Consider the following 22864-nt stretch of genomic DNA (forward strand, 5'->3'; position numbering starts at 1 on the left):
TTCATTGTCAGCTTAATAGAGCAGTAATTTTAAGTTAAAACTCTTTAAATAAATAATGTTATTTAAAAATCTTTTCGGGATATTCTAATATTTTTGTTTATAAAAATCAAGTGTTTTTCTTACTATTACACGTGATTTTTCAAAGCCTCAATGAATAGAGATAACACAGAGCAAAACTTAAGGAAAAAGGCCACAACTTATAATAGCAAAAGATGTCTTTGTTTACAGTCTCCCTGACTTTTTCAGTGTAAATTAATTATTTTAAATAGAAAATATGAACTAGCCTAAGCACATAGCACATCTTTACCCCAAAAGACTAAAAGCATCAAACAGAAGGTCCCTTCAACTGTGAAATTTCATGTGCTCAAAGGCTTTCAATGCATTATACGAGGCTTCCTGCCTTAAGCCTATAAATTTTTATTGTCTGTCTTAAAGCACATAAAACTTTCTTGAGTGATTTCCAATCATTTATTTTCTACAGAAACTAATCTGCTGAATTGCCTTTTCAACATTTACTTTGCTTTTTAACAGTTCGAATTATATCTAAGTACAAAATACCCAACAACCATACATATTGCTCTAATCGTGCTGTAGAGCTGACATGGAATAATGAAACACTAATTGCAATTAGAACATTTTATTTGTTCAGAATTGAATCCTTGGCTCACCACACTTTCAGAGTTTTCTGCAACCACAAGGCTATGTTCAAATACTACCAAAGAATCCAGTGATCAGAACCTGAACCAATATTTTCACCAGTCCCTTCCTACTGTACACATTGCAGGCAGCTCAGGGCACACCATTAGGAAGCGCCCTAATCTATACATAGATGAAACACTCAAGTATATAGTGAAGTTTATCCTGAAAATGTCAAAAACCCTCATTTGTTGGATTTGCTAAACTCTGCCAAACTCCCCTCTAAAAGAGATGGACATGGACCAGCACAGGCACCTGGCAGATTGCCCCAGTTATTTGTTAGCCAGTTGTGGAAGAAAGGACATCATCTCCAAGCCTCTTTTATGCAATATTGGTCATCAGTGTCCCCCTGCAGCTATTGAATATGCCAAATCTTCTCTAGGAGAGTAGATGACCAAGTAAAACTACGAACTATCACCTGAATGCATCACAAAGAAAAGTATTTTTCAAAGAAGATCTTTCCTTTACCTGTTTGACATCATAGGCAAGAAGAACATATTTTAAATCTGGTGAAACTGAATATCTTGATGCTTTGAAAGTTACCTAGAAATAAAAAGAAACAACTGTCTTAAAAAGTTTAAAAACAGAGAGATTAAAATACATTTAGATATGCAAATATCACAAAAAGATCTCAATTCTCATCATAACACTGTGAAACAGGCATTCTCATTCCTATTACAAATATATATTCACGTGTATGTATGTGTGATTATGCAGATAGATAGAAAAACTTGGAGAAGCTATATTAAACAATTCATTAAGAAAAAATCGCTAGCATGTCTTTTCTCCATGTTATCAGTTAATGACTATGCTACTATTTTCATTACGAGAAAAAAAAGGAAAACCCTTGAATTTTTTAAATAACAAACTGCTTTTATATTTGCATGTTGGATTGATCAAAAGGAAAAGAAATAGCCACATTTTGTGGTGTCTGATTTTCTGTCTCCATGCTTTTGTTTTCTTACAGGTTGCATATTTATATTTAAAAGAAGACATTTACATTAAAGACAGAATGTCTTTAAAGGAAAATTCTAGAGTGAAACAGATTAAAACACAAATACATAAATAATTACACTTGATATATATCTCAAGGTACATATATATATATGTGTGTGTGTATATATAACACTACACTGTACTTGATTGACTCTGAGTCCATAGTTTTATCATTGAATAAACTTGATATTAGACAGAATTAAAAACAAAGCGAAGGAGAAATACATTGAGAGTGAAGTGATTTTTTTTTGAAATAGATTATATTTAATTTCATATATAAAGAGAATGAAAACAAATTGACTTGACGCATCAAAAGCCTACAAAATACAAACAAAAATATAAAATAAACTCTGTATGAATTTTAGGCAAACTAGTTTGTATGATTTTTGCAGAAAAATACATATATAAATAATTCTGTAAACCTTATGTCAGGGCAGTTTCCACGAAACTGTTTTCTCTGAAGAACAAAAAAAATTTCCTACTTAGCAATCCCCAAAACACAACAGACAGGAGAAGAAACTCAAACTAATCAATATTTGGAAAACTTTGCATGATATTATAAAAATATATTTGGTCTTTTTTCCCTGGTTCCTAACACAGAGCTCCTAAAATGCTTGCAGTTTCCTGAGTGATGAGCGTCTTTCGTAATTAATAACTAATCCTTTTGACCATACCCAGTTTATGCTAATAAGATGACACAAGAAGTAGGGTAGGGGAGAGCGGCTGGATAGCTTCTGGATGGGGGCTGGTCACCCAAGGAGCCAACCAGCTGATAAGAGGATTAGAACTTTCAACCCTATCCAGAGGTCAGTGAAGGTGGAAGGCTGGAGATGGGGTTCAATCACGTGGCCAATGATTTAATCAATCACATCTACATGATGAAACCTTGATGAAAACCTCTAAATAATGAGATTTGGAGGCACTTCCTTGTTAGTAAACATATCAATATACTATGTTGGCACACCTACACTCCACAGAGACAGAGACTGTGCTTGGGACTCTTCTGGATTTTCCCTATTTACCTCTTGACCTGCCTCTTCATTTGTATCCTCTATAAACCAGTAATCCTAAGTATAGCACTTTCTGTGAGTCATTCCAGCAACTTACCAAACCTGAAGGGGGATTGTGGGAACCATCAAATTTGTAGCCAAGTTGGACAGAAATGCAGGTAGTATGGGGACTCAGGACTTGCAGCTGGGTATCTGAAGTGGGGGCAGTCCCTGAGTCTTTAACCTGTAGGGTCTGTACTAACTCTAGGTAGTCAGTATCAGAATTGAATTGAATTATGGGTCACTCTGTTTGTGTCAGAGAATTATTGTTGGAGTAACATAGTTTGTCAATCTCTGAGCCAGATATGCAAGAAACTGGAGCGGTCTGGGAGAAAATACCCTTATATGGTTAGAGTTTTTGCCTGCATGTACATCCATCTTGTACAGCCCATGAATAAGACACTTTAGAAGAAGGTCAGAATTGTCACTGGCAATAATTCATGTGAAGGATTTTGTTTTTCATTTTTTCAAAAATCCATTTCAATAATAATGAAAATAACAACAAAACAATAACAATAGATCTATCATTATCTATCATCAGCTCTGTAAATTGCTGATAACTTTGTAGTTTTCAATAATCCTCAATCTTCCTCATGACAATATTTTGAGGTAGGTATCCTCATTCTTTCTCTTCCTTCTTCTCTTGCTAACTTACTGTGTATTGAAACGATGGAAACTAGACTGTGGGGAATTTAGGGTGACATTGAACACAAGATCATCTCTCTCAAGATTACAGTACTAGAAGGTATATTGTTACACAGTAAGGGGACATTTATTGCTATTTAAAAATTGGTTAAAAGGGCAATGTCCCATGGGGATTAGAAAACTCTAATACCACAGTTCTTAAACTTTTCTCAAGGTCACAGATAAGCACACATAACCAAAGAATAGAGAAAGAACTCCTTTAATAAACCCTGCATTATCTCAACAGCAGGAGTTTCTTTCTATCAATTTGTTTTTTCTAAAGAGAGCTTCGCAATCTGAGTTGTTTAAAAAAAATCTCAACACCCTCGTCCCCATTCACTCTCATGTGATGTTCCTCACACAAATTAACGTCACACGTTCACAGGTGCGTCTGTGCCTCCGGTAACAACGTTTTAGTATCTTTTGCAGTTCCTACAATTATCCAGTCTGGCACTTTATTAATTATCACTATATTGCCTCCAGCTTATGCGGCACACTAACTGGGAAACTTTTCAAGTATCTTTTGAGGGGCCCAAGCTGCTGAACCTTCTCTGAATTTAGAGAGTATTGAGCAGGTCACTGGTGCTGCAAAGAGACTTGCTGATAATACAGATATAAAAAACACATCCTTGCAGCTCAGTCAAGGGACATTGGAAGTCTCAGGCAAATCTTTCTTAGCATAAGCCATTAATGTTATCATCTGTTGCATCTGAGAGATTAATTCTTTCTAGCAGCCACAGGAGACCCCTTGGTCTACATTGACCCTAATTACAGACATTAACATAGTTCTGGTTGAGTCTTAACTTGATATGGCTTCAAATTAGTGTTTGGGGAGGTTTATTATTGCCAATGATGCTATTATATTACCTACATACTTAATCACTTAACTACTTTTGAAATAGAATAATGTAGAAATATTTTCTACATGTGTTTATTGCTATGATTCAGCAACGATGCCTACCAGTGCATTTTCTGACACTGAACATGGTACAAAGGGCATTAAACTGCATGAACTCTGCCATCTAGGAACATTTAATTAAAGCCAAGCAAGGTAGGATAAACAGAGGAAATTAAACATGCAGGTGGTTAACTAAACCAATTAAAGAACACAAGACATTCGATCAACTTAAGAAACAAACGCATGCTTTCAGGCAGCTTGGGAAGATTTTGTAGTACCTCATTTGTATGTATCATTCAATTCTACCAAAAGCCATATATTGAACATTTGCATTATGACAAGCACTGTGGTAGACACTGAAAGTGCTATGAAGTTGAGAAACCAAATCCCCCAGAAGCTTTTCCTTCTCAAATTGGGCAGGATAAAACAAACACAGTGTTCCTCTGTAGTCCATGGTAGAGCAGGGGTTCAAAACCCAAATGCCTTAAGGGACTAAGAATGTAGTGGACGAAATGAAGCTGTCTGAGTAAATCGAGGGCAAATGGAGTAGCCAGGCTGCCTAAAAGGGGCAATGGCCCTTCAGCTCCAGACAATCATTATTTTACAGGGAAGTGTATATAATATTCTAGTTTTCCAAATTTTTTTCAAGATAAGCTAGAAGGGGGCCAGCCCCATGGCCAAGTGGTTAAGTTTGGGCACTCTGCTTCGTCGGTAGAGAGTTTGCCAGTTCAGATCCTGGGCGTGGACCTACACACCACTCATCATGCTGTGGTGGCAAGCCACAAAGAAGAACTAGAATGACTTACAACTAGGATATACAACTATGTACTAGGGTTTTGTGGAGATAAAAATAAGATAAGCTAGAAATCAAGACTTTAATTTACAATCTTATGATTTTAAAAATATAACCCAATGCTTTTAAATATAATATGAGGACCAGTTTCTGCCTAGGAGCTACCAGTTTGCTAATTTTTGGTAAAGTAATAACTGATATAAGGATGAAGGAGGAGAAAGTAGACAATGCTATGAGATTTAAAGAATTGAACAGTATCCTTTTCATATATTTGCTGGTAATATAAGTGAAAAATTCACGATCCAAAGTTTTTCAGTTAGATGAAATTATAGACTACACTATGAGACTAACCTTGATAAAATGCAGAAATGTTTAAAAAGATTCCTGGAGAGGTGGGGGCCAGCCTCATGGATTACTGCTAATATTAATAATGCACGTACTCTTACCAATACGAATATGGCAGAGCCAATCAATATTTTCTGCATGGTGCAATTTAAAGCCAAGGAAGCAACAAAATCGCATTTGAATTTAGAACAACTACTCTAGCAGTTGGGTGGAAAATGAGTTGAATCTGTTGACATTTTGAGGTCATGAGATGTGGTAAGAGGCTCTCATGACAATTCAGGCAAACATTATCAAGAAGTTAAGGAAGAAGCAAGGGCATAGAGATGAGGGGACTTATGCAAGACAGACTGTGGACAAAAAGATTTTAATGATTAGTTTGGAAGACAGAAAGAATGGTGTGTACTAAAGAATTCTGTGTTTTCAAGTGTTTATCATTAAGTGAATGTTGCTACTGCAAAAACAAGCATAATTTGAGGAAAATTTTAGACATGCCAATTTTAGATGTGTTATCGTTATAGTCCCGGCAGGATATCCTAGAGGGGATGTTTAGGAATTTTGTATAAAAGCTTGGAGTTTAAGAGAGAAACCCAGGAGCCTCAGCATTAATTAGTTCTATGGAATATTAGATGAAATTTTAAGTTCAATGCAAATCCATCTTCATCAAATAAAAGGCACAAAACCCCTCAAACAACGTTCTACCAGGGGCGGATCCATAACAATGCAGTCATTATTAGCATTGCTTACTATCACTTTTATTCTTTAAATGTGCATGTTTTCTTTCTCTTGTACTTTTGTTCAGCCTGCACTACTTGCTGCAGTATTTTCATCTTTCCCTGTTCCTTATTCAAATTGTGTTTCTCAAAAACATCGTTCTAATTCGCCCTCTTCAAGCCTTCCCTGTCCTTTTCAGCTCAAGCGATTCATCTGACCTCATATGTATATAATTACACGTGCAGGTCATCTAATCATTGATCACTGTTTCATGATTGCTCGTCTAGGTTGTTTGGAACTGCAATTTACATCTTTTATTGCCACAGTAATGCCCCTATTAAGAGGCTCCATTGCAATGATTCACTTCTGTCAGAAACATTATAACTAGAGGTAGAAATAAAGATAATGATGGTGTTCCAAGATGTCAGATATTGAAGATCATGGCAAGAAATCATTAAACACAAACTTAAATGTCAGAAGTGCCAGAAAATATAAAATATGCATTTGTATGACTTGAGGCTGAAAAGGACTGAGTAAGAGGAGAAGAATAAGAGATGGGGTTAAAATTAACACAAGTTGGTAAGAAAATGTGGTTACCTTAAGATTGAGAAATGACAGAAGCACAGGCACTGTGCAGTTCAATTGAGTATTGTTTTAGATCTTTTAACAAGCTAATGATAAAAATATGTATAGGCATCTCAATTTCCAAAAAAATTACTGGTCCAGGAACTGGAGCTGAATAATCCTCTAAGCCTTAAAGTGTAGGTGGGTACATTTTCAACAGATAGAGAATGATGAAAACGAGAAAGTAGGTCTTCGTGGACCCTATGGTCTTTTCTTCCTGTGCCCTCCACCTCCACCCCAACAAACTTCCTGCATACACACACACACACACACACACACACACACACACTCACATCCCTTATGTTTAACTTATTTGCCCTCAAACTTCCCTCATTACCCAATATCATTTTTAATTTACTGATATCTGAAAAAAATGTTTAGAAAAGTCATCTCTTATTCCAGAAAAAATAAAATATCAACTTTTCACATATGTGATTAAATATATATGATGAATGTTTCTTTTACCATGCAGCTTACAAGTGATCGTGAAATAAGTATGAGGAAGGATTTTAGAAAGCCAGTTGAACTTATGGGGATGAGAGGAGGGAGAACGATTACTGTGCGGTTGATGAACAGTAAGGGAGATCAAGAGAAGCCAGAGAAGACGACAACCAAATTGTAGTCCTTGCCAAAGATGGGTTCCTGTCAAGCCTGGCTTCAAATCATAGGAACAAGGAAGAAGCAAATAGGTTCTCTTTTTATCTTTTAACTGTAAACAAAGCCATGATTTGTTTTTTATACCCATAATTATGTTTATACGCAAAGAACTGCAAACTCAAATCTTTTACCGTGTATTTTTCCTGTGTTCTCTTTTCCTAGCTACCCAGTTACTTAGAATAGTGCTTAAATTATATTTCTTTGTGATACCCATGACATCAATGTTGTATAAACATAATAGATGGCCTGGCTTCTTTATATTCTTGTCACCATGCATTTTATTGATACTAGAATATTTTGTAAAACAACTTGATGCAGAAAACACCATGACAGAAGCAGGTAGTTTTTAAGACTATTGAATCAGTACCTACTAACGCATGTAGAGTGCCTCACCTAGGTCTTTACTGATCAATAAATGTAAGGCCAAATTAACATTCTATTGATTTGGATCATAGGCCACACACTAAAACATTTAAGAAACAATTTTTATTTTTAATAGAAGGTGAAAACTAATGATCTCTGAATTCTATTAATAACTTAAAGAAACAGAGCAGACAAGGTGACTTTGATGAGAAGAATGTCAATACCCTCCACCCAAAGTATCAAAAAATTAGAAAAGCTTTGGCTGGAGAAAGAAGGAAAGGGATGTTGTAACTTGCATATTTACCTAAACTATTTCTTTGAAGTTCAGCTTGTGCCAATCTATTGACTCTTCCATTTGTCTTAATGCTTTATAATCATATTTCAAAAGTATTTTTCTCTTAATGATGTTGTTACATTCAAGTACAACTGCATTAAAGAATACAGCCTATCGATAGAAATTAAAAGTTATGTGAGTCCTAAAAATTCTCACATTAGAATTTCTAATTTGAAAGAAATTGCATGTTCGTGAGTCAGAAGACTAAATTTTGCTTAGGTAGCAATATTTCCCAAATTGACCTACAGAATCAACAAAATCTCTATCAAAATCCCAGCTTCCTTTTTTTCTGAAAAAAAATTACCAGTTGATCTTAACATTCATATGGAAATACAAGGAACCCATAATATTCAAAACAATCTTGAAAAAGAAGGACAAAGTTCAAGGACTCACACCTTTTGATTTGAAGTCTTATTACAAAGCTCCAGTAATCAAGACTGTAGCACTAGCATAAGGGCAGACACACAGATTAACAGAACTCAGAGTACAGAAATAAATCCATATATTTGGGGGTCAATTGATATTTCACAAGAATACCAAAAACATTCAGTGGGGAAAGAATAGTTTTTCCAAGCAATGTTGCATGACCAACTGGATATCCATGTGGAAAAGAAAAAATCTGGACTCCCTACCTCACATTATATGCAAAATTACCTCAAAATGAGTCATAGAACGAAATGTAAGAACAAAACTATAATACTCTTAGGTAAAAACATAAGAGTCAGTTTTCATGATCTTGGGTTAGGCAATAGTTTCTTAGATTAACAACAAAGTGCATAAGATAAAATTTTAAAAAAGATTAATTTGACTTCATCAAAATTAAAAAATATTTTCTGCCTCAAAGAAAGCTACCCAAATAGTGAAAGGCAACACACTTGAGAGAAAATATTTGCAAATTTTATATCTGACAAGAAACTTGTATTTTGGATATATAAGAACACTTAAAATTCATCAATAAAAAGAAAAAGAGCCCAATTAAAAAATGGGCAATGGATTTTAACAAAACCTTCTCCAAAGAAGATATGCAAATGGATAATAAGCACATGAAAAGATGTCTACCATTAATTAAGGAAATGCAAATCAAAGCTACAATGAGATACCACTTCACACACGCTCAGATGGCTAAAATCAAAAAGACAGACAAAGATAAACATTGACTAGGATGTGAAGAAATTTGGCTCCTCTTATACTGCTGCTGGAAGGTAAATAAGAGCAATCACCTCGGAAAATAATTGTACCGTTCTTCAAAACGCTAAACATAGAGTTACCATATGACCCAGAATTCTCCTCCAAAGTGGAAATAGGTCAAGAGGAATGAAAACTTGTGCTTACACAAAACTTGTATACAAATGTTCACAGCAGCAGTATTCATAATAGCCCAAAAGTGAAACAACTCAAATGTCCATAAACTAATGAATGAACAAACAAAATGTGCTATATTCATATAATGGACATAAGAAAGAAGGAAGTGTTGATACTTCCTAAAACATAGATGAACCTTGAGCACATTATGCTAAGAGAAAGAAGCCAGTCATTAAAAGACCACATTGTATATTTCATTTATTTGAAATGTGCAGAACACACAAGTCTATAGCAACACAAAGATTAGTAGTTGCCGCTGCTATGGACGAAGAGATAAGGATGGAGAACGGCTGCTCATGTATACAGGTTTCTTTTGGGGCAGATGAAAATGTTCTAAAATTAGATTGTGTTGCTGGTTGCACAACTTTGTGAATACACTAAAAGCCACTAAACTGTACACTTAGAATGGGTGAAGATTATGCTATGAGAAATATATCCCAATAAAGCTGTTACAAACGAGAGAGAGAGAGAGAGGAGAAAGAGAAAGAGGAGGAAATTGGAAAAAAATGAAAGTGAAGAGTAATGTGATAAAGTCAAAAGGAGTTAGTGCAATTACCATGCTCTAATTTCTTTCCAAATAGTTAAATTAAACTTTAATTCAGCTCTGTTTCTCCCATTAGCCAAAAACTGGAAAAAAATGACAGTTACAAGTCATTTTACTTATTATATAAATGTCAGTTAATTAAGAGATGAATAGATTTTACAGAAACTAAGGTGTAAGAACTATTTCTTTCAATGTCTAGCAAGCAATGAATAAATTTGAGGATGAAATAAAGCTTCTTCCTACATTTATATACATTTTTTAATATACTACAAATTAACAATGTTTAAAAAATAAAAAAAGATGTGAAGAATCAGGTAATTGTTTTCTGTCCTTTGATGTTTTCTGAAAATAAATATTATTCATTTCAGTAATCAGAGCATCTCTTTACTTGTGTGCAATCTCAAGGGCTCACTCCTTTAGTTGCTGGGGAAAATAATTATTTTTGTTTACAACTTACTTTACTTTGTAGCTGATTCAAATTTTAGGAGACTTAATTAGCTCTCCTTTTTCTCCTACATTCTTTCATGGGCTTCTCTTAATCAAATATTTACATAAATAATGCTATGGAAAAGAAAATAAATATAATTACTTTATAAAATGTGCACTAAGTGTATAATTTGTTCTATGCTGTCATTGCTGTAGCCACTGAAGACATGAAGTTGACTAAGGCTTGGTTGGCCTCTTCTCTTAAGAACTTTATAAACTTGTGGGAATTTTAATTGAAGATGTAAAAATGTATCAATAACCACTCAATCAAAATCTAACAAAAAATTGTCTTTGAATAAGCTTTCATATTTCTGGATTTCTAAGGGACTGCTACAAGGGAATTAATCAATTATATCAACCATCTATTTGACTCTGAAAATTAAAGTTTTAATTTTAACATTTTAATCAAGGAACTTGTCCTAAATAATGCTTGATAGATATCCCCACTTATTTCCTAAACATGGTTTAACAGATAGTTTCATCCAACCAGACCCTCAAACCTGATTTTTGCTCAAGATTCCCCATCTCAGTGGTTAACTCCCCTATCCATTAAGCCACACATTCAAAATACCAAGCATTGTCCTTGACATCTCCTTTGTAAAACCCCCATACCCATCCTGTTGCCTTCTCTTTACCTATTATTACCTTTCAAATCTTTTCACTTCTTTCAATCTCCACTGCCACTGCCCAGGTCTATCTTCTTATGATCTCAAGCCTAGGTCCCTCCAATAGTGTCTTTATTTGTACTCTCCTGAGCCACACCTTTCAATTTTAATTTATTCTTCAACTTCAACAGAGAGATCTTTGTTTCAAAAAGCAAATCTGATTATCTTTAATAATCCATCACCATGACCTGCATGATCTGGCCCCTAACTATCTTTCCAACTTCGTCTGGCTTCCATTTCCTTGTGCTGCTCCAGTCACACTAGCATCCTTTCAGTGTTTCTAAACACTGTTCCTTGTCTCAAGCTATTCCTGCTACCCCCAAGCTCGATTCTTGTCTACTCAACTTCCCTTCACTCATCTTCATTTCATTAGGGAAACTTTCAATCATCCCATGATTTCTTTTGTATCTGTCTAGAACAGGATATCTCAAGTTTGGCACTGTTAATATCTTCAGCTGGATAATTCTTTGCTGTGAGGAGCTATCTTAAGCATTGTAGAATGTTTAGTGGCATCCCTTATCTCTACTCACTAGATTCCCATGGCAAACTCCTCACCTCCAGCCATAACAATCAAGACTGTCTCCAGAGTTGCCAAATGTCTCCTGATGGCAAAAGTCTTCCTAATTGAGAAACACTGGTCCAAAGAAAGAAAGATACTGTACTGTCATGCACACAGCCGCATGCATAAGTGTACAGTTCCTATGATTTCATGGTCATCAGCATCAGTTACACTATTGATGTCAATCACTACTGGGGTACCAACATAGACTGCTAAGGCCAGATCTTAAAAATATAGCAAATTCTCCATGATTATAGCTAGCATATGAGGCCACTTGGCAAGTCAGAAATATCTGATAACCTTTCTTTATGTCAAATTGTAAGAGGTAAAATTTGGGGAGCCTTTATCTAACAATTCTTTACTTGTTCCATTGTATTTTTTCATAAGACACCTATTTCCCCAAACATGAACCAGAAAATAAGTTTATTGATTTCATAATGGTACAAAAAGTTTGCTCTACCTCTCTCCCCCCACATACCCAGTGGCAGAACAAATAAAATACCATGCTGGCATGCAAACAAATGGAAGCCATCTCTATGCATGATAAGTCAATTAATATTCCTGGTCACCTAACTATTTTGTAATGGCCTATTAATAGACAATTGAAGCAAAAATGTGTAGCTAACATTTTCTTTGGAATCATTCTGCTACCATATATGAATTTCCCCCCTCTGTTTTAGGCTATTTTTATAGCATGTTTTTAAAAGCTTACAGATTTTCAGAATCAAAGAGTTGTAAAATTCTTATCTATCCATCATCTCTTTCCATATTAGTGCATGTGCCCTTTTTTTTTTTAACCTTAACAATGTTTAAGCACATGGCTGGGACCCATGTTTACAGTTTCTTTCTAATTTCAAAAAGTGATTTGTTAGAACTATTTATGGCTGTTAGTGTTTTCTGCCAAGACCACTGGTGATATTCAATTTATTGACAGCAGAAAAAGTACAGCTAATACTTGCGAAACATTTTCCTTATTGTCACTGTGAATGAGCTTTTGTTTGAAATAGTTCTGGCTTTAAGAGATAACATTTCGAAACACTTAGAAATGATTAAGAGCAGTTTTGGGGCTAAATCACTTCTTTCACATAACTCTCCTTTAAAAAGTTATATACCCTTTAATTTGCTCCTTCATTAGAAATCCACCTACACTCAAAGCAAAAGGATGCCTTAAGACAATTATCTCAGAACAATGATTTACTTTTGTTTTATTTTTGGCAACCATGCCCAATAAGATTGTTGCTCATAGTCTGCTAACCAGGATTACACAGCTAAAAGTACCCACTATTCATATTTAAAATGTGTTTAAGCAGGGAAATGACAATGTGCTATTATCTTAAATTTTAAAATAAATTGATGGTCACATTTTACCAGACTACATCTTATTAAATAATGAGCCATTCTGTTATTACATTTTTATCGATAATATGCTTATTCTTTCAATTGATTTGGCACATTTTATTACAAAGCTTTTTATAGAGATCTGATCCAATTAATTATGCTTGTAATTAAAATATTGGTAATTGCCCAAAGAAAAAACTGCACAATGAACAAAATTCTTATGCTTCAATAAGAATGGCCTGGGAGAGAAAGTAAGTCAAATCAAGTAAGTCAAGACTGTAGCCTAACATGAGCTTTAAAAACACAACTGTAGTTAATAATACTATCTTGAAGTTGGGAGGAAATGATTAAATAAGTTCTCTAAAATCATCAAGAATCATGGTATTTTGCATTTTTGTTTGCAGTTTTGGGTCAACTAGTTGCAAATATATGCCACACTCCAATCCTTTATCCACCCCGTCTCCCAGCCCATTGAATTCTGACACCTCTAGGAGTTATAAATTGCTTAATTATCTGTGTTGTGAGATAAATGTCTTTAGGAGGCAGTGAATCTTAGAAGATCAGTAAATTAGAATATTTGCTAAATATGACTCTGTGGTAATTAAGAGTCATAGCCTACATAGAAGAGAGTAGAAAGAGACCTCAAAAGGATTTTAAAAGATTAAACACAAGGACAAAGATATTAATTAGCACATGGAGAAAACCACAATAAGATAAGATGGATGTGGTGTGAAGTACCCACAAAAGAATTGGGATACTGCAATAAAAACCAAACAGTTTTGCTTGTTTTTGTTTCTTTTTTGCTTTTCTTTTGTATCATAGAGGCAAAGAAAGCAAGGGATAAATGTGGAAAAAAACGCATAATTTGTGAGCAGACAGAAGACCTCATTAGCCTGTGTAAGAGAATAATCAGTAAGGAACAGTCACATAAGCAAGTATTCATATATTGAGTGTGTACAGCTAATCTAAGTGTGTGGCCATTGCAGGCCTATACTCCCCAACAAAAATGATACTTTACTATAAAGGAAAGAAAATTGAAAATGAATTTCATTTTGTTCCCCAAACTAATTTTATCAAAAATCAATTCACATTGACTTTAATCAGTAATCATTAGCATACCCTCTCCGCATTACCAATTCTTGCTTTCTGCCTCCCGAACTCCCTTCTATTGAGGGGTTCTTTTCCATTGATTTCAGCATTTCTCAATGATTCCTTAGCCTCTTCTCTAGTATCTCTAAGGACCTTCCAATTAAAAAATAACAGATAGTGCTCTATACTGTTTATTAAACTTTTTCATGAGCGTTAATGTTATCTCTCCCAAGGAAATCCATATTCTTAGAAAGTGAGCGATATACCTTATACAACCTTGGCATTCCACAAGTGCTGTAAAGTGTCGCATTCAGAGTAGCTGTTCCTCTAATACTTGTGAATTAACCCATTAGTTTAAACCAAAAATGCCATTATTCTCTATTACTTACTGACCTAATTGCTAAGGTACTTCAGCTGGTGAGTTTAATTTAACCTAATAGATATATACCTACATAATCACTTCATGATTTCAATGACCACTTTTTCTTAATATGTAAAAACAATAAACAACAGAAACTTTCAGTCCATTTCTTCCACCTGGCCATCCCATAATAAACATGAAGACTAAATGTCTATTCCAAATGTACAAGTAGGAATAAGTAAACAAGGCAGCTGATGATTTGCTCATGGATTTAATTTGTGTAGAAAATCTTCTGGGGTCTTGTTTATGTTTTTGTTTGTATCATATGAGCTATCTAATAGGAAATATATTGAATCTTTGATTATATAAAAGAGTGAACAAATAACTGTGCACTATTTTTCAGTGGTGTTTGATAGCTAGAATTTGAAAATTTGCAACAGTTTATTCATTATCACTACTCAATAGGTAATAGCTAACTCTAACCTTAAGAGGACTGAATTTACGAGAAAGACAGTAGTTCATATTTTTTTATAACAGCAAAATAAATGCACTCAGTTATTTGAACATTGGGCTAACCAATGATTCTGGAGTAGGAAAATGGTACTGATAGAATCCTAAATTATTAAAGTAAAACACATCAACCCCGGTGAAAGGCCAGTTTTAGAAAGCCTGCCTTCTGCTTGATCTGGAAAACCACAAGGGAATGAGAAAGAAGTCAGGAAGAATGAAAAGTAAAGGGGAAGAAAACGTTAATGATAACTTACCTTAGACTATTGTTTTTTAAATCTTGGCATTTGTATGACTAATCTTACATAGAAAATATTGGAAGAAATATTCATTCTAAAAAACAATTACTATTTCTGGAAGCATGCACTCATTTACTAAAGAGGATAAATGGGAAGAAAATGAAGCAGAGCGTCACATGGGTACTTTCTACCAATAGATCTACTGATTCTAATGATATTCCAGACTTAACTTTTCACCGGAAATGGTTTGCAAGTGCTGGAGCTGAAGAAAAGAAAGTTATGTACACCTAGAGAGCATTCTAAACAATACCGAAATGCATAAATTAATTATTCATTACTTACAAAAGTTGTGTTTTCCAATAATAATGTGGTATCATTTGTTTCTATATTCAGTTTAATGACATGTCCATTCTCGCTTTTATACACCACATCTGTATCTGTAACAACAAAGATATTAACAATAGACAAACACATTGACTAGGTAATATAATAACTGTAGAGGAGAAAATGTGTATAATAAACAGAGACATTAGAACAATCATTGTTAGCCCCTAATAACCTGAGCAGATTTCTCTACTTGGCTCGCATTAATTCTCTTCAATGATCAGGAAGCTGGCCTAGCACACAATCTATTGTGCAATGAAAACAGGGTTAGTGAAAGGGCCACCGAGACTCCGGGTTTATTAATATTAAAATTAATTAAAATATGGGCAATCTGCTGCCTATTCTGAGATGAGAAAGACGGAACAGCGAGAAGTGTCTCCAGTTTCCAAAGTAACCTGTTACTTATTAGTGATCTAGCTAAACTTATAACAAAGGATGCCAGCTAACCGTAACTTTACCCAATACTAAGGGTTGTCATAATGATCCACCCTCATGCATACTTTTTCATGTATCCAGTCCTATCACCACTCAATTCCTATTCAACCTCTCCCTCCTTTGGGTTGAGAATGTTGTCTGGTATTTTATCTGGCTTGTGTGGTCACAGATCAAGATTTCTGACACTGTTAGTATACTGTTGTGTCTACTTTGTCAACTCTAAGAGAAAGATGTCTTCATTTTAAATCATTGCCTTACTTCTGGACGGCTGCTGATTTTACATATGTTTTAAGTTAAATTCGGCCACATTCATCAGGAAATTAAATCATCTTAAGGATATCTTAGACCAAAAATATCAACCTGAGGGAAAATTGCCACAGAGGATACTCACGAGTTAAAAATGTTATATGTAAAAACTGTATATATAAAAGGGAAAACACCTAAATAAAAGCAGTCTTAAGTGCTTTCTTTCTTTTTTTAAAAAAAATGATAAGTTCCTTTCCAGTTTTACTTAATTCTAACCTTTTCTATGATATTGCACCTCCCTAACCCATGCTCATCCTTGGAAAAAAGGCTGTATCGAAGGGGATTGGGTCCACTCTTCATGGTGAATGATGTTATATAAGGTAAAACCTTTCAGAACCTGGATGTCTTCATTTGTATAATGGTAAACAAATACCGCATGGTGGGTTATGAAGATTATGTGGAAATGTCTGACACTTTTGGCAAAGCAAGATTTTCAGACTGTTCTTTAGCTATTTCAACTAGTAACACCTAGAAGTTATACAATGAGAAGCAATCAATACTAGAAAAAAATGTTTGTGTTTCTTCAGTGTTTCATTCAGAAGACTGAGTGTCCAATATGACCCTCCTTTTGCAGTCAGAAATGGCACAGATGGCCCGTAATCCTTCTTAACCTTAATCACATGGGGACAGTGACATGTTGGAACTGTGGCCTGAGTGACAGGGAAAGACAAATAGTGTTTTAAAAAAGAAGGAAAAGAGACGCAGAAAGATTTCCAAGTTACTATCTGAAGTGGACTGTATGGATTGAAAGATAGTTCTATGTGATATAAAATAAGGCATTGTTACCTTCTGAACATGTTATGACTCATTTCGTCTTGCCAGTTGATTCTGGTCTCCTGCCTTCCTGCTCTCAATTAGTGCTTGCTAGAATTAATAGTCCAACCCCAACCAACCCTCTCTGTTATTTTTCTTGATATTCTAAATTCTAGACCTTTTCTTGATATTGATGAACATTACCATCATAGATTAGCAAGAAAAGCCAAATAGCACTCCTCAACAAGTCATCCTGTTAGAGTTTCCCAGTAAATTAAGAGAACAAGGATTTTCCCCCTTCTACTGCACCGTGGAGATAAATATAGCAAAAGCCACTAAATGAGTGGTTCTTCTCCCAGAGGGCAAGCACACTGCAGAATTCTAAATAGGGATGAAGTCTGTGGGCTCAGGGAGAAAGAAGAGTTTAAAGAGCAATGCTATTATAAATGCTAGTTCCTCTTCAATGGAAGAGATAGGGTAACATAGAGCCCCTTAATCTCTCAAAGTAAGAGAAAACCCCACCAGGTGATGATTGTATTAGTGGTGGAATAAGGAAAATTAGTTTTTATTTCCTTTAGAACCAAAGTAGAAGAAAGTGAAGCTTGTTTGAGAAGATAAAGACTACATTTAACATTTTTTAAGTATATTTTATTGGGTAATTATTTAAACTTGAGAAAATCTACAGAGATTTGAGATTTATAAATACCTCTAGAGCTGCACTCTTGTAAATTTTACTATTAGACTTTAAATGTTGCATTAGTAGGAGAAGCTTTTTTTTTAATTCAAGGCTAACTCGCTAACAATATTTAGTACAGATTTCTGCATGAATTATTTTAAAAGCATCTAATATCTGCCTTTATTAATTCTCTTTGATTTTTTTTCTGTTCTTTAAAATAGGGTCTTCTGGATCTCATATTTATCCTACTTTATGGTTTGATTTATAATCACTGGTGGAATCTCCCAGTTTTGATTTATAATCACTGGTGGAATCTCCCAGTTTTGAAACTCTTATTATTAAATTATTCTCTGGAACTATACTTCAAAACTGTCACCTCATATTTTGTTTAATATTAGGTAATGAAATATGAGTGAATTAGATCAATGAGTAAAGTGCATTAACACAAGAAGATTAAGGTAGAATCATTCTTAAAACATAGTATTATGTGTGTCTGTACAGTACTTTGATTAAATAATCTTTCTTCCTTTGCAGTTCATTGAAAGTTGGATCAATTATCCTGAACATACAGTCAATTCAGGTTTTCCAAATAAAAAGGTGTGACAAGATAGAAGCACTGTCTAGCCTCTCCATCCTGAGCTCCATGAATGTATTTTTAGCGTCTGTCTTCCTAAATGATTATTTCTGTCATTTCTGTGCAATCCCTTTTTCCATAATTTTTCTAACAAAAGGGAAAACGTAATAGCATACCCTAGTTTAAGATCTTTCAGTTAAATGCAACCTTTTATTTTATACCTCTTCCACACAAAGCAGCTAGCAAAGCACATCACATTACAGTTCAGTTCCCAATTTGCTACTGAAACTGAGAATGGAGGCCTCTGCACCCATCTCAACTTCAGGACCCAGAACCAAAGCAGCCTACATCCGTAAGATTTTACTTTTAGTTCTTGCAAATTCTTGCTCATAAAGATAAAGCTGTAAATCAGTACAAAAACAATTTCTTTTTTCAGGAACTTGATGAAAATTAATTTATCTGAACCATAAGCTCCCACAATTGACCCAATTTCTTAATTATAAAACAACTGTTTACCTAAGACACTTCAAGATGGTTGCCTCTCTGTGTCCAACAATCCCGAACAATCTAAACACCTATCTAAAGAGAGATATCTTTCAAAGCTCAGCTGTGAGCTTTAATTTTTTTCTAACTGCTATTCTATGAGCAATCCTTTCTACTCAGATCTTCCTATATTTATTCTTAAACTGTCAATTCAAGTCCTGACCCCTCTCATATGTCAGTTTGATATCTCCAATTCTATGCTAGATCACACAAATGTCTTGCAGATGCACAAAACTCAGTAGATTAAAATTAAACTCCTTATATTTTTGACTACACCCTCTCTCAAAGTTCCAAATATATACACACACTTATGTTCACTACATCTTCTCTATCTCTTCATCTCCTATATGAATATTCTATATAACCTCTCACTTGGAAGATTGTTTTAGTTTTTTAAGTGTTCTCTATGCCTCGAGTTTAGTCCTATCATACAGCCTGATACATTCCACACAAAACTTCGTATTCTCTCACATGCTCCACAAAAACTCATGGCTTCCTAATAATAAAGTATAAAGTCAAAGTCTGGCACTCAGGTTACTCACTGTGTGGCTTCAACATATATTTACATAGTTATTATCTCCTGATACCCTATAATAGCCCAAGTCATCTATTGTTTACAGCTGTCCACATATCTCAGACTTCACTCCCACTCAATTTTGCTTATGATACCCACTAACAAATGGCCAGGTACTATTCAGATTTTTCACCTTTTCCAAAGCATTGTTAAATTCCAAAGACTTCTAAAGTTCTCACTCAATCTCTCTTTTTTCTGAACTCTTATGCCAGTCATTTAATATTTAAGCATACAATTGCTTTCAAAAATTTTTACTGTCTATTTTTACTTAGTTTTGGTGTGCTTATTTTCAGTATCAATTACTTTATTAACTCAAGAAAGGGTCTATTTCTTGTTCTCTTCAGAACCGAAACTATCCACATCCACACATCTAACTGTCTACATTAACATTAGTTTACTATTCAACTGTCTGCATTAATATGACTTTAATATTTCAGGAAATTCTTGTCAGGAAGATGAGTTTGCCAATAACCTCATCGTTTTTTTCAGGAAACTTCTGAAATCCCATTTACTTGAAAAATAGACTACTCAACTAATGCTTACTACAGTAAAATATCCTTTTTTAAGAACAATACAGAGCCCAGCTGAATGACTGTTTACTATTCAAGAGCCTCTCCGAAACCCTCACCTCCATAAATTCACCAAGCCGAAACTCTTACAACACAAACTGCACCCCATCCTATCAACACTGCTTGTTGAAAGACCTGTCAGACTAGATCCCCAAAACCTCATAAACACCCCTCCTTTGCCCTTCCTTTCCCATACAGTGCTCACTCTTAGTCAAGCCAGTGATCTCCTTTACCAAAGAGAGCAATAAACTTATTTGTGTTTTCTCATGTTTAAAGATTATTTTGGTGGTATTGTGGGAGTGCCAGCATTCAGCAATTTGTAACTTCTATAGTATATAATATGGCACCTATCCCATCAAAAGATCTCAACAAATACTTTTCTCAACACATTTATCATTCATATTTCATTTTTTCACTGTTATAATTTATTTAGAAATACATTTAGCACTAGTGACAAAGACTCCCTCCTTAACCAAAATTTAATTAAGTTCTTCTGATCTCTCTTCTTGACTCAGCCTCCACCTTGGCCTGCCTTTAGCAAGAATCCTGCTAGGTCAGTTTAGCAAGAATGCCCCTACCCCTTGACACGTCTTCTTAGTGATTTTCCACCCACTGTTCCCCTCATTCTGCTCCTTGGCTACAAATCCCCAGGTGTCTGTACTGTACCCAGAGTTGAATTCAGTCTCTCTCCTGCTATTGCAATAGTCTCTCCTCTACTCTAGCAGTCTTGAATGAAGTCTTCCTTACTATTTAAAAAAGTGTTAGAATAACTTTTCCTTCCTACGATCTTGGAAATCTAAATTTAGAGAACCTACTTTCATAATGTTCTGGGAGTAAATCATAAATTAGATTACAAATCAATATAAGTTAATCAAAGCTAATTAAATTAATATACATTATATGAGCCATATTTTAATAATTTAATTACAGTATCAAATAAAATATTTAACATAACTTTAATAATTTAATATAATATTAATTAAATATATTAAATTTGTATACATATTAACTATATATAGAGAGGGAGAGTGAGACAGAGTTAGTTTAGTGTGCTAGACCAGAATTTGGCAAACTCTGGCTATGACTGTTGTCCAAATTTGGCCCACAACCATGTTTATTTGTTTATCCATTTAAATGTTGTCTACAGCTGCTTTCACACTACAGTGGCAGATTTCAGTAGTTACAACAGAGACAATATGGCTCACCAAGCCTAAGATATTTACTTTATGGTCCTTTAAAGAAAAAGTTTACTGACCTCTGTGTTAGACTGTTAATTGTTTGCTTCCTTAAAAGAACATATTTTGTACTTACTATATTTAAAAATTTTACTTTAATCACTGATTCTGCTATGTCACTAGAATAATCTTCTTCCAGATGTCCAAAATATCTATATACTCAAAAGAGTTTTTACTTTCCAATCTGGCATGAGCCTTACAATGATTTGAATTCTTGGTAAATAGGATAAAGTTAGGTGTACAAAATAAATGAATTTTCCTAAAAAGTAACCAGAATAAAGGCCATCCTCATTTAAAAGTCATGATAATTGTAAGTAATCATCACTATTTTATATGGAAGTGTCAGTCCTATGAATGGCACTTCCTGTGATAAAGAGCCCTTTCCAGGCTCAAAAATGGAACAGTTGATGGCCATTTAACTAAGCTATGTTTTTTCATTTGTATCTAAAATATGAATGGTATCAATTTTCACATGGTCATTTCATTCTTCAGATTATTTGCAACAAAGTGAGGATAAGAGGAAAATAAAACACTCCTCTCTTGAATTTCAAATATCTCTTCATACCAGAATGTTTATTTGCACAGCAGTAGCATAAGTACCACTTGTAACTAGTTCTTAACTGTCTTCAGTTAAAACCTTCATAAGTCACTAGGGCTTTACCAAAAGTTTTCTTAACTTCAGACTCATAGACTCAACTATCTCTGCTTGAGTGGTCCAGTCTACCAAAGTCAACAGGCAATGGGAACACATAAACAGATCCATGCTTTCATTTCACTGAACGTCTCATGTAAAATGAACATAAACAGTAGTTGTGTTTCCACGATCCTAAATGTCTAGATGTCTACACTGCAGTGACACATGCAAAGAATAGAGCTTATTTTAAAGTAACGCATAAACTGTAAAATATAGAGAGAAAACTAAGTGGCTAGGCATATATCTAAATCACTCCTCTCTCCTCTAATTTTGTTTTGGTTTTAGCCAGCCACTAACTTGACAACTCTTTTTCTCATTCTGAAAAAATTAAACTGGGCAGATCTCAGCCTTCAAATGTACTTTTGGAGAACAGGCAAGTCACCAACAATCTTAGACAAGATGAGAGTTTTCTTATTTTGGGCTGCCACTCCTGTAAGTCACAACACTGTATGTGAAGGTACCAACAGGCCCTTATCACATTGCCCTGTGGTGATTTGTCTATTGCTGTAGTAAACTCTCTTTGCCTCTGATCCAAAGGCCTCATGTTTTTGTATATGTTAGTTTGCAAGTAGAGTGAAATCTCAGACCCTTCACACTCACTTAAAAGCTATCCCTCTTCAGTTCTAAACATCTCCTCCTTTTCTCTCAAGGTTATAATTTTAGTATTAATTTCTACCTCACAAATAAAATGGCCTCAAATTTCATAGAGAAACTTAATTATCTTAATCATAAATCAAATAATCTTGCATTAAACCTGTAAATTAGAAACTCAATATGACCATTAACCCGACACATCCAATTTGTGCTTTGATTCTGCACCA

General features: G+C 34.6%; 1 protein-coding gene across 4 annotated transcripts in view; it reads right to left on the reverse strand.

Moving 5' to 3' along the window:
- Positions 1-22864, reverse strand: part of DPP10 (dipeptidyl peptidase like 10) — a 1231994-nt gene that overhangs the window by 283232 nt on the left and 925898 nt on the right. For all 4 annotated transcript variants that reach the window (XM_070241800.1, XM_003363234.5, XM_070241801.1 and 1 more), the window contains 2 exons: positions 15643-15737; positions 1165-1239 (listed from right to left, as the gene is read on the reverse strand). In XM_070241800.1, coding sequence (XP_070097901.1) covers positions 1165-1239; positions 15643-15737 — 170 coding nt within the window. The remainder of the gene's footprint in view (positions 1-1164; positions 1240-15642; positions 15738-22864) is intronic.

Source organism: Equus caballus, chromosome 18 (genome assembly GCF_041296265.1).
Source record: "Equus caballus isolate H_3958 breed thoroughbred chromosome 18, TB-T2T, whole genome shotgun sequence".
Lineage (NCBI taxonomy): Eukaryota > Metazoa > Chordata > Mammalia > Perissodactyla > Equidae > Equus > Equus caballus.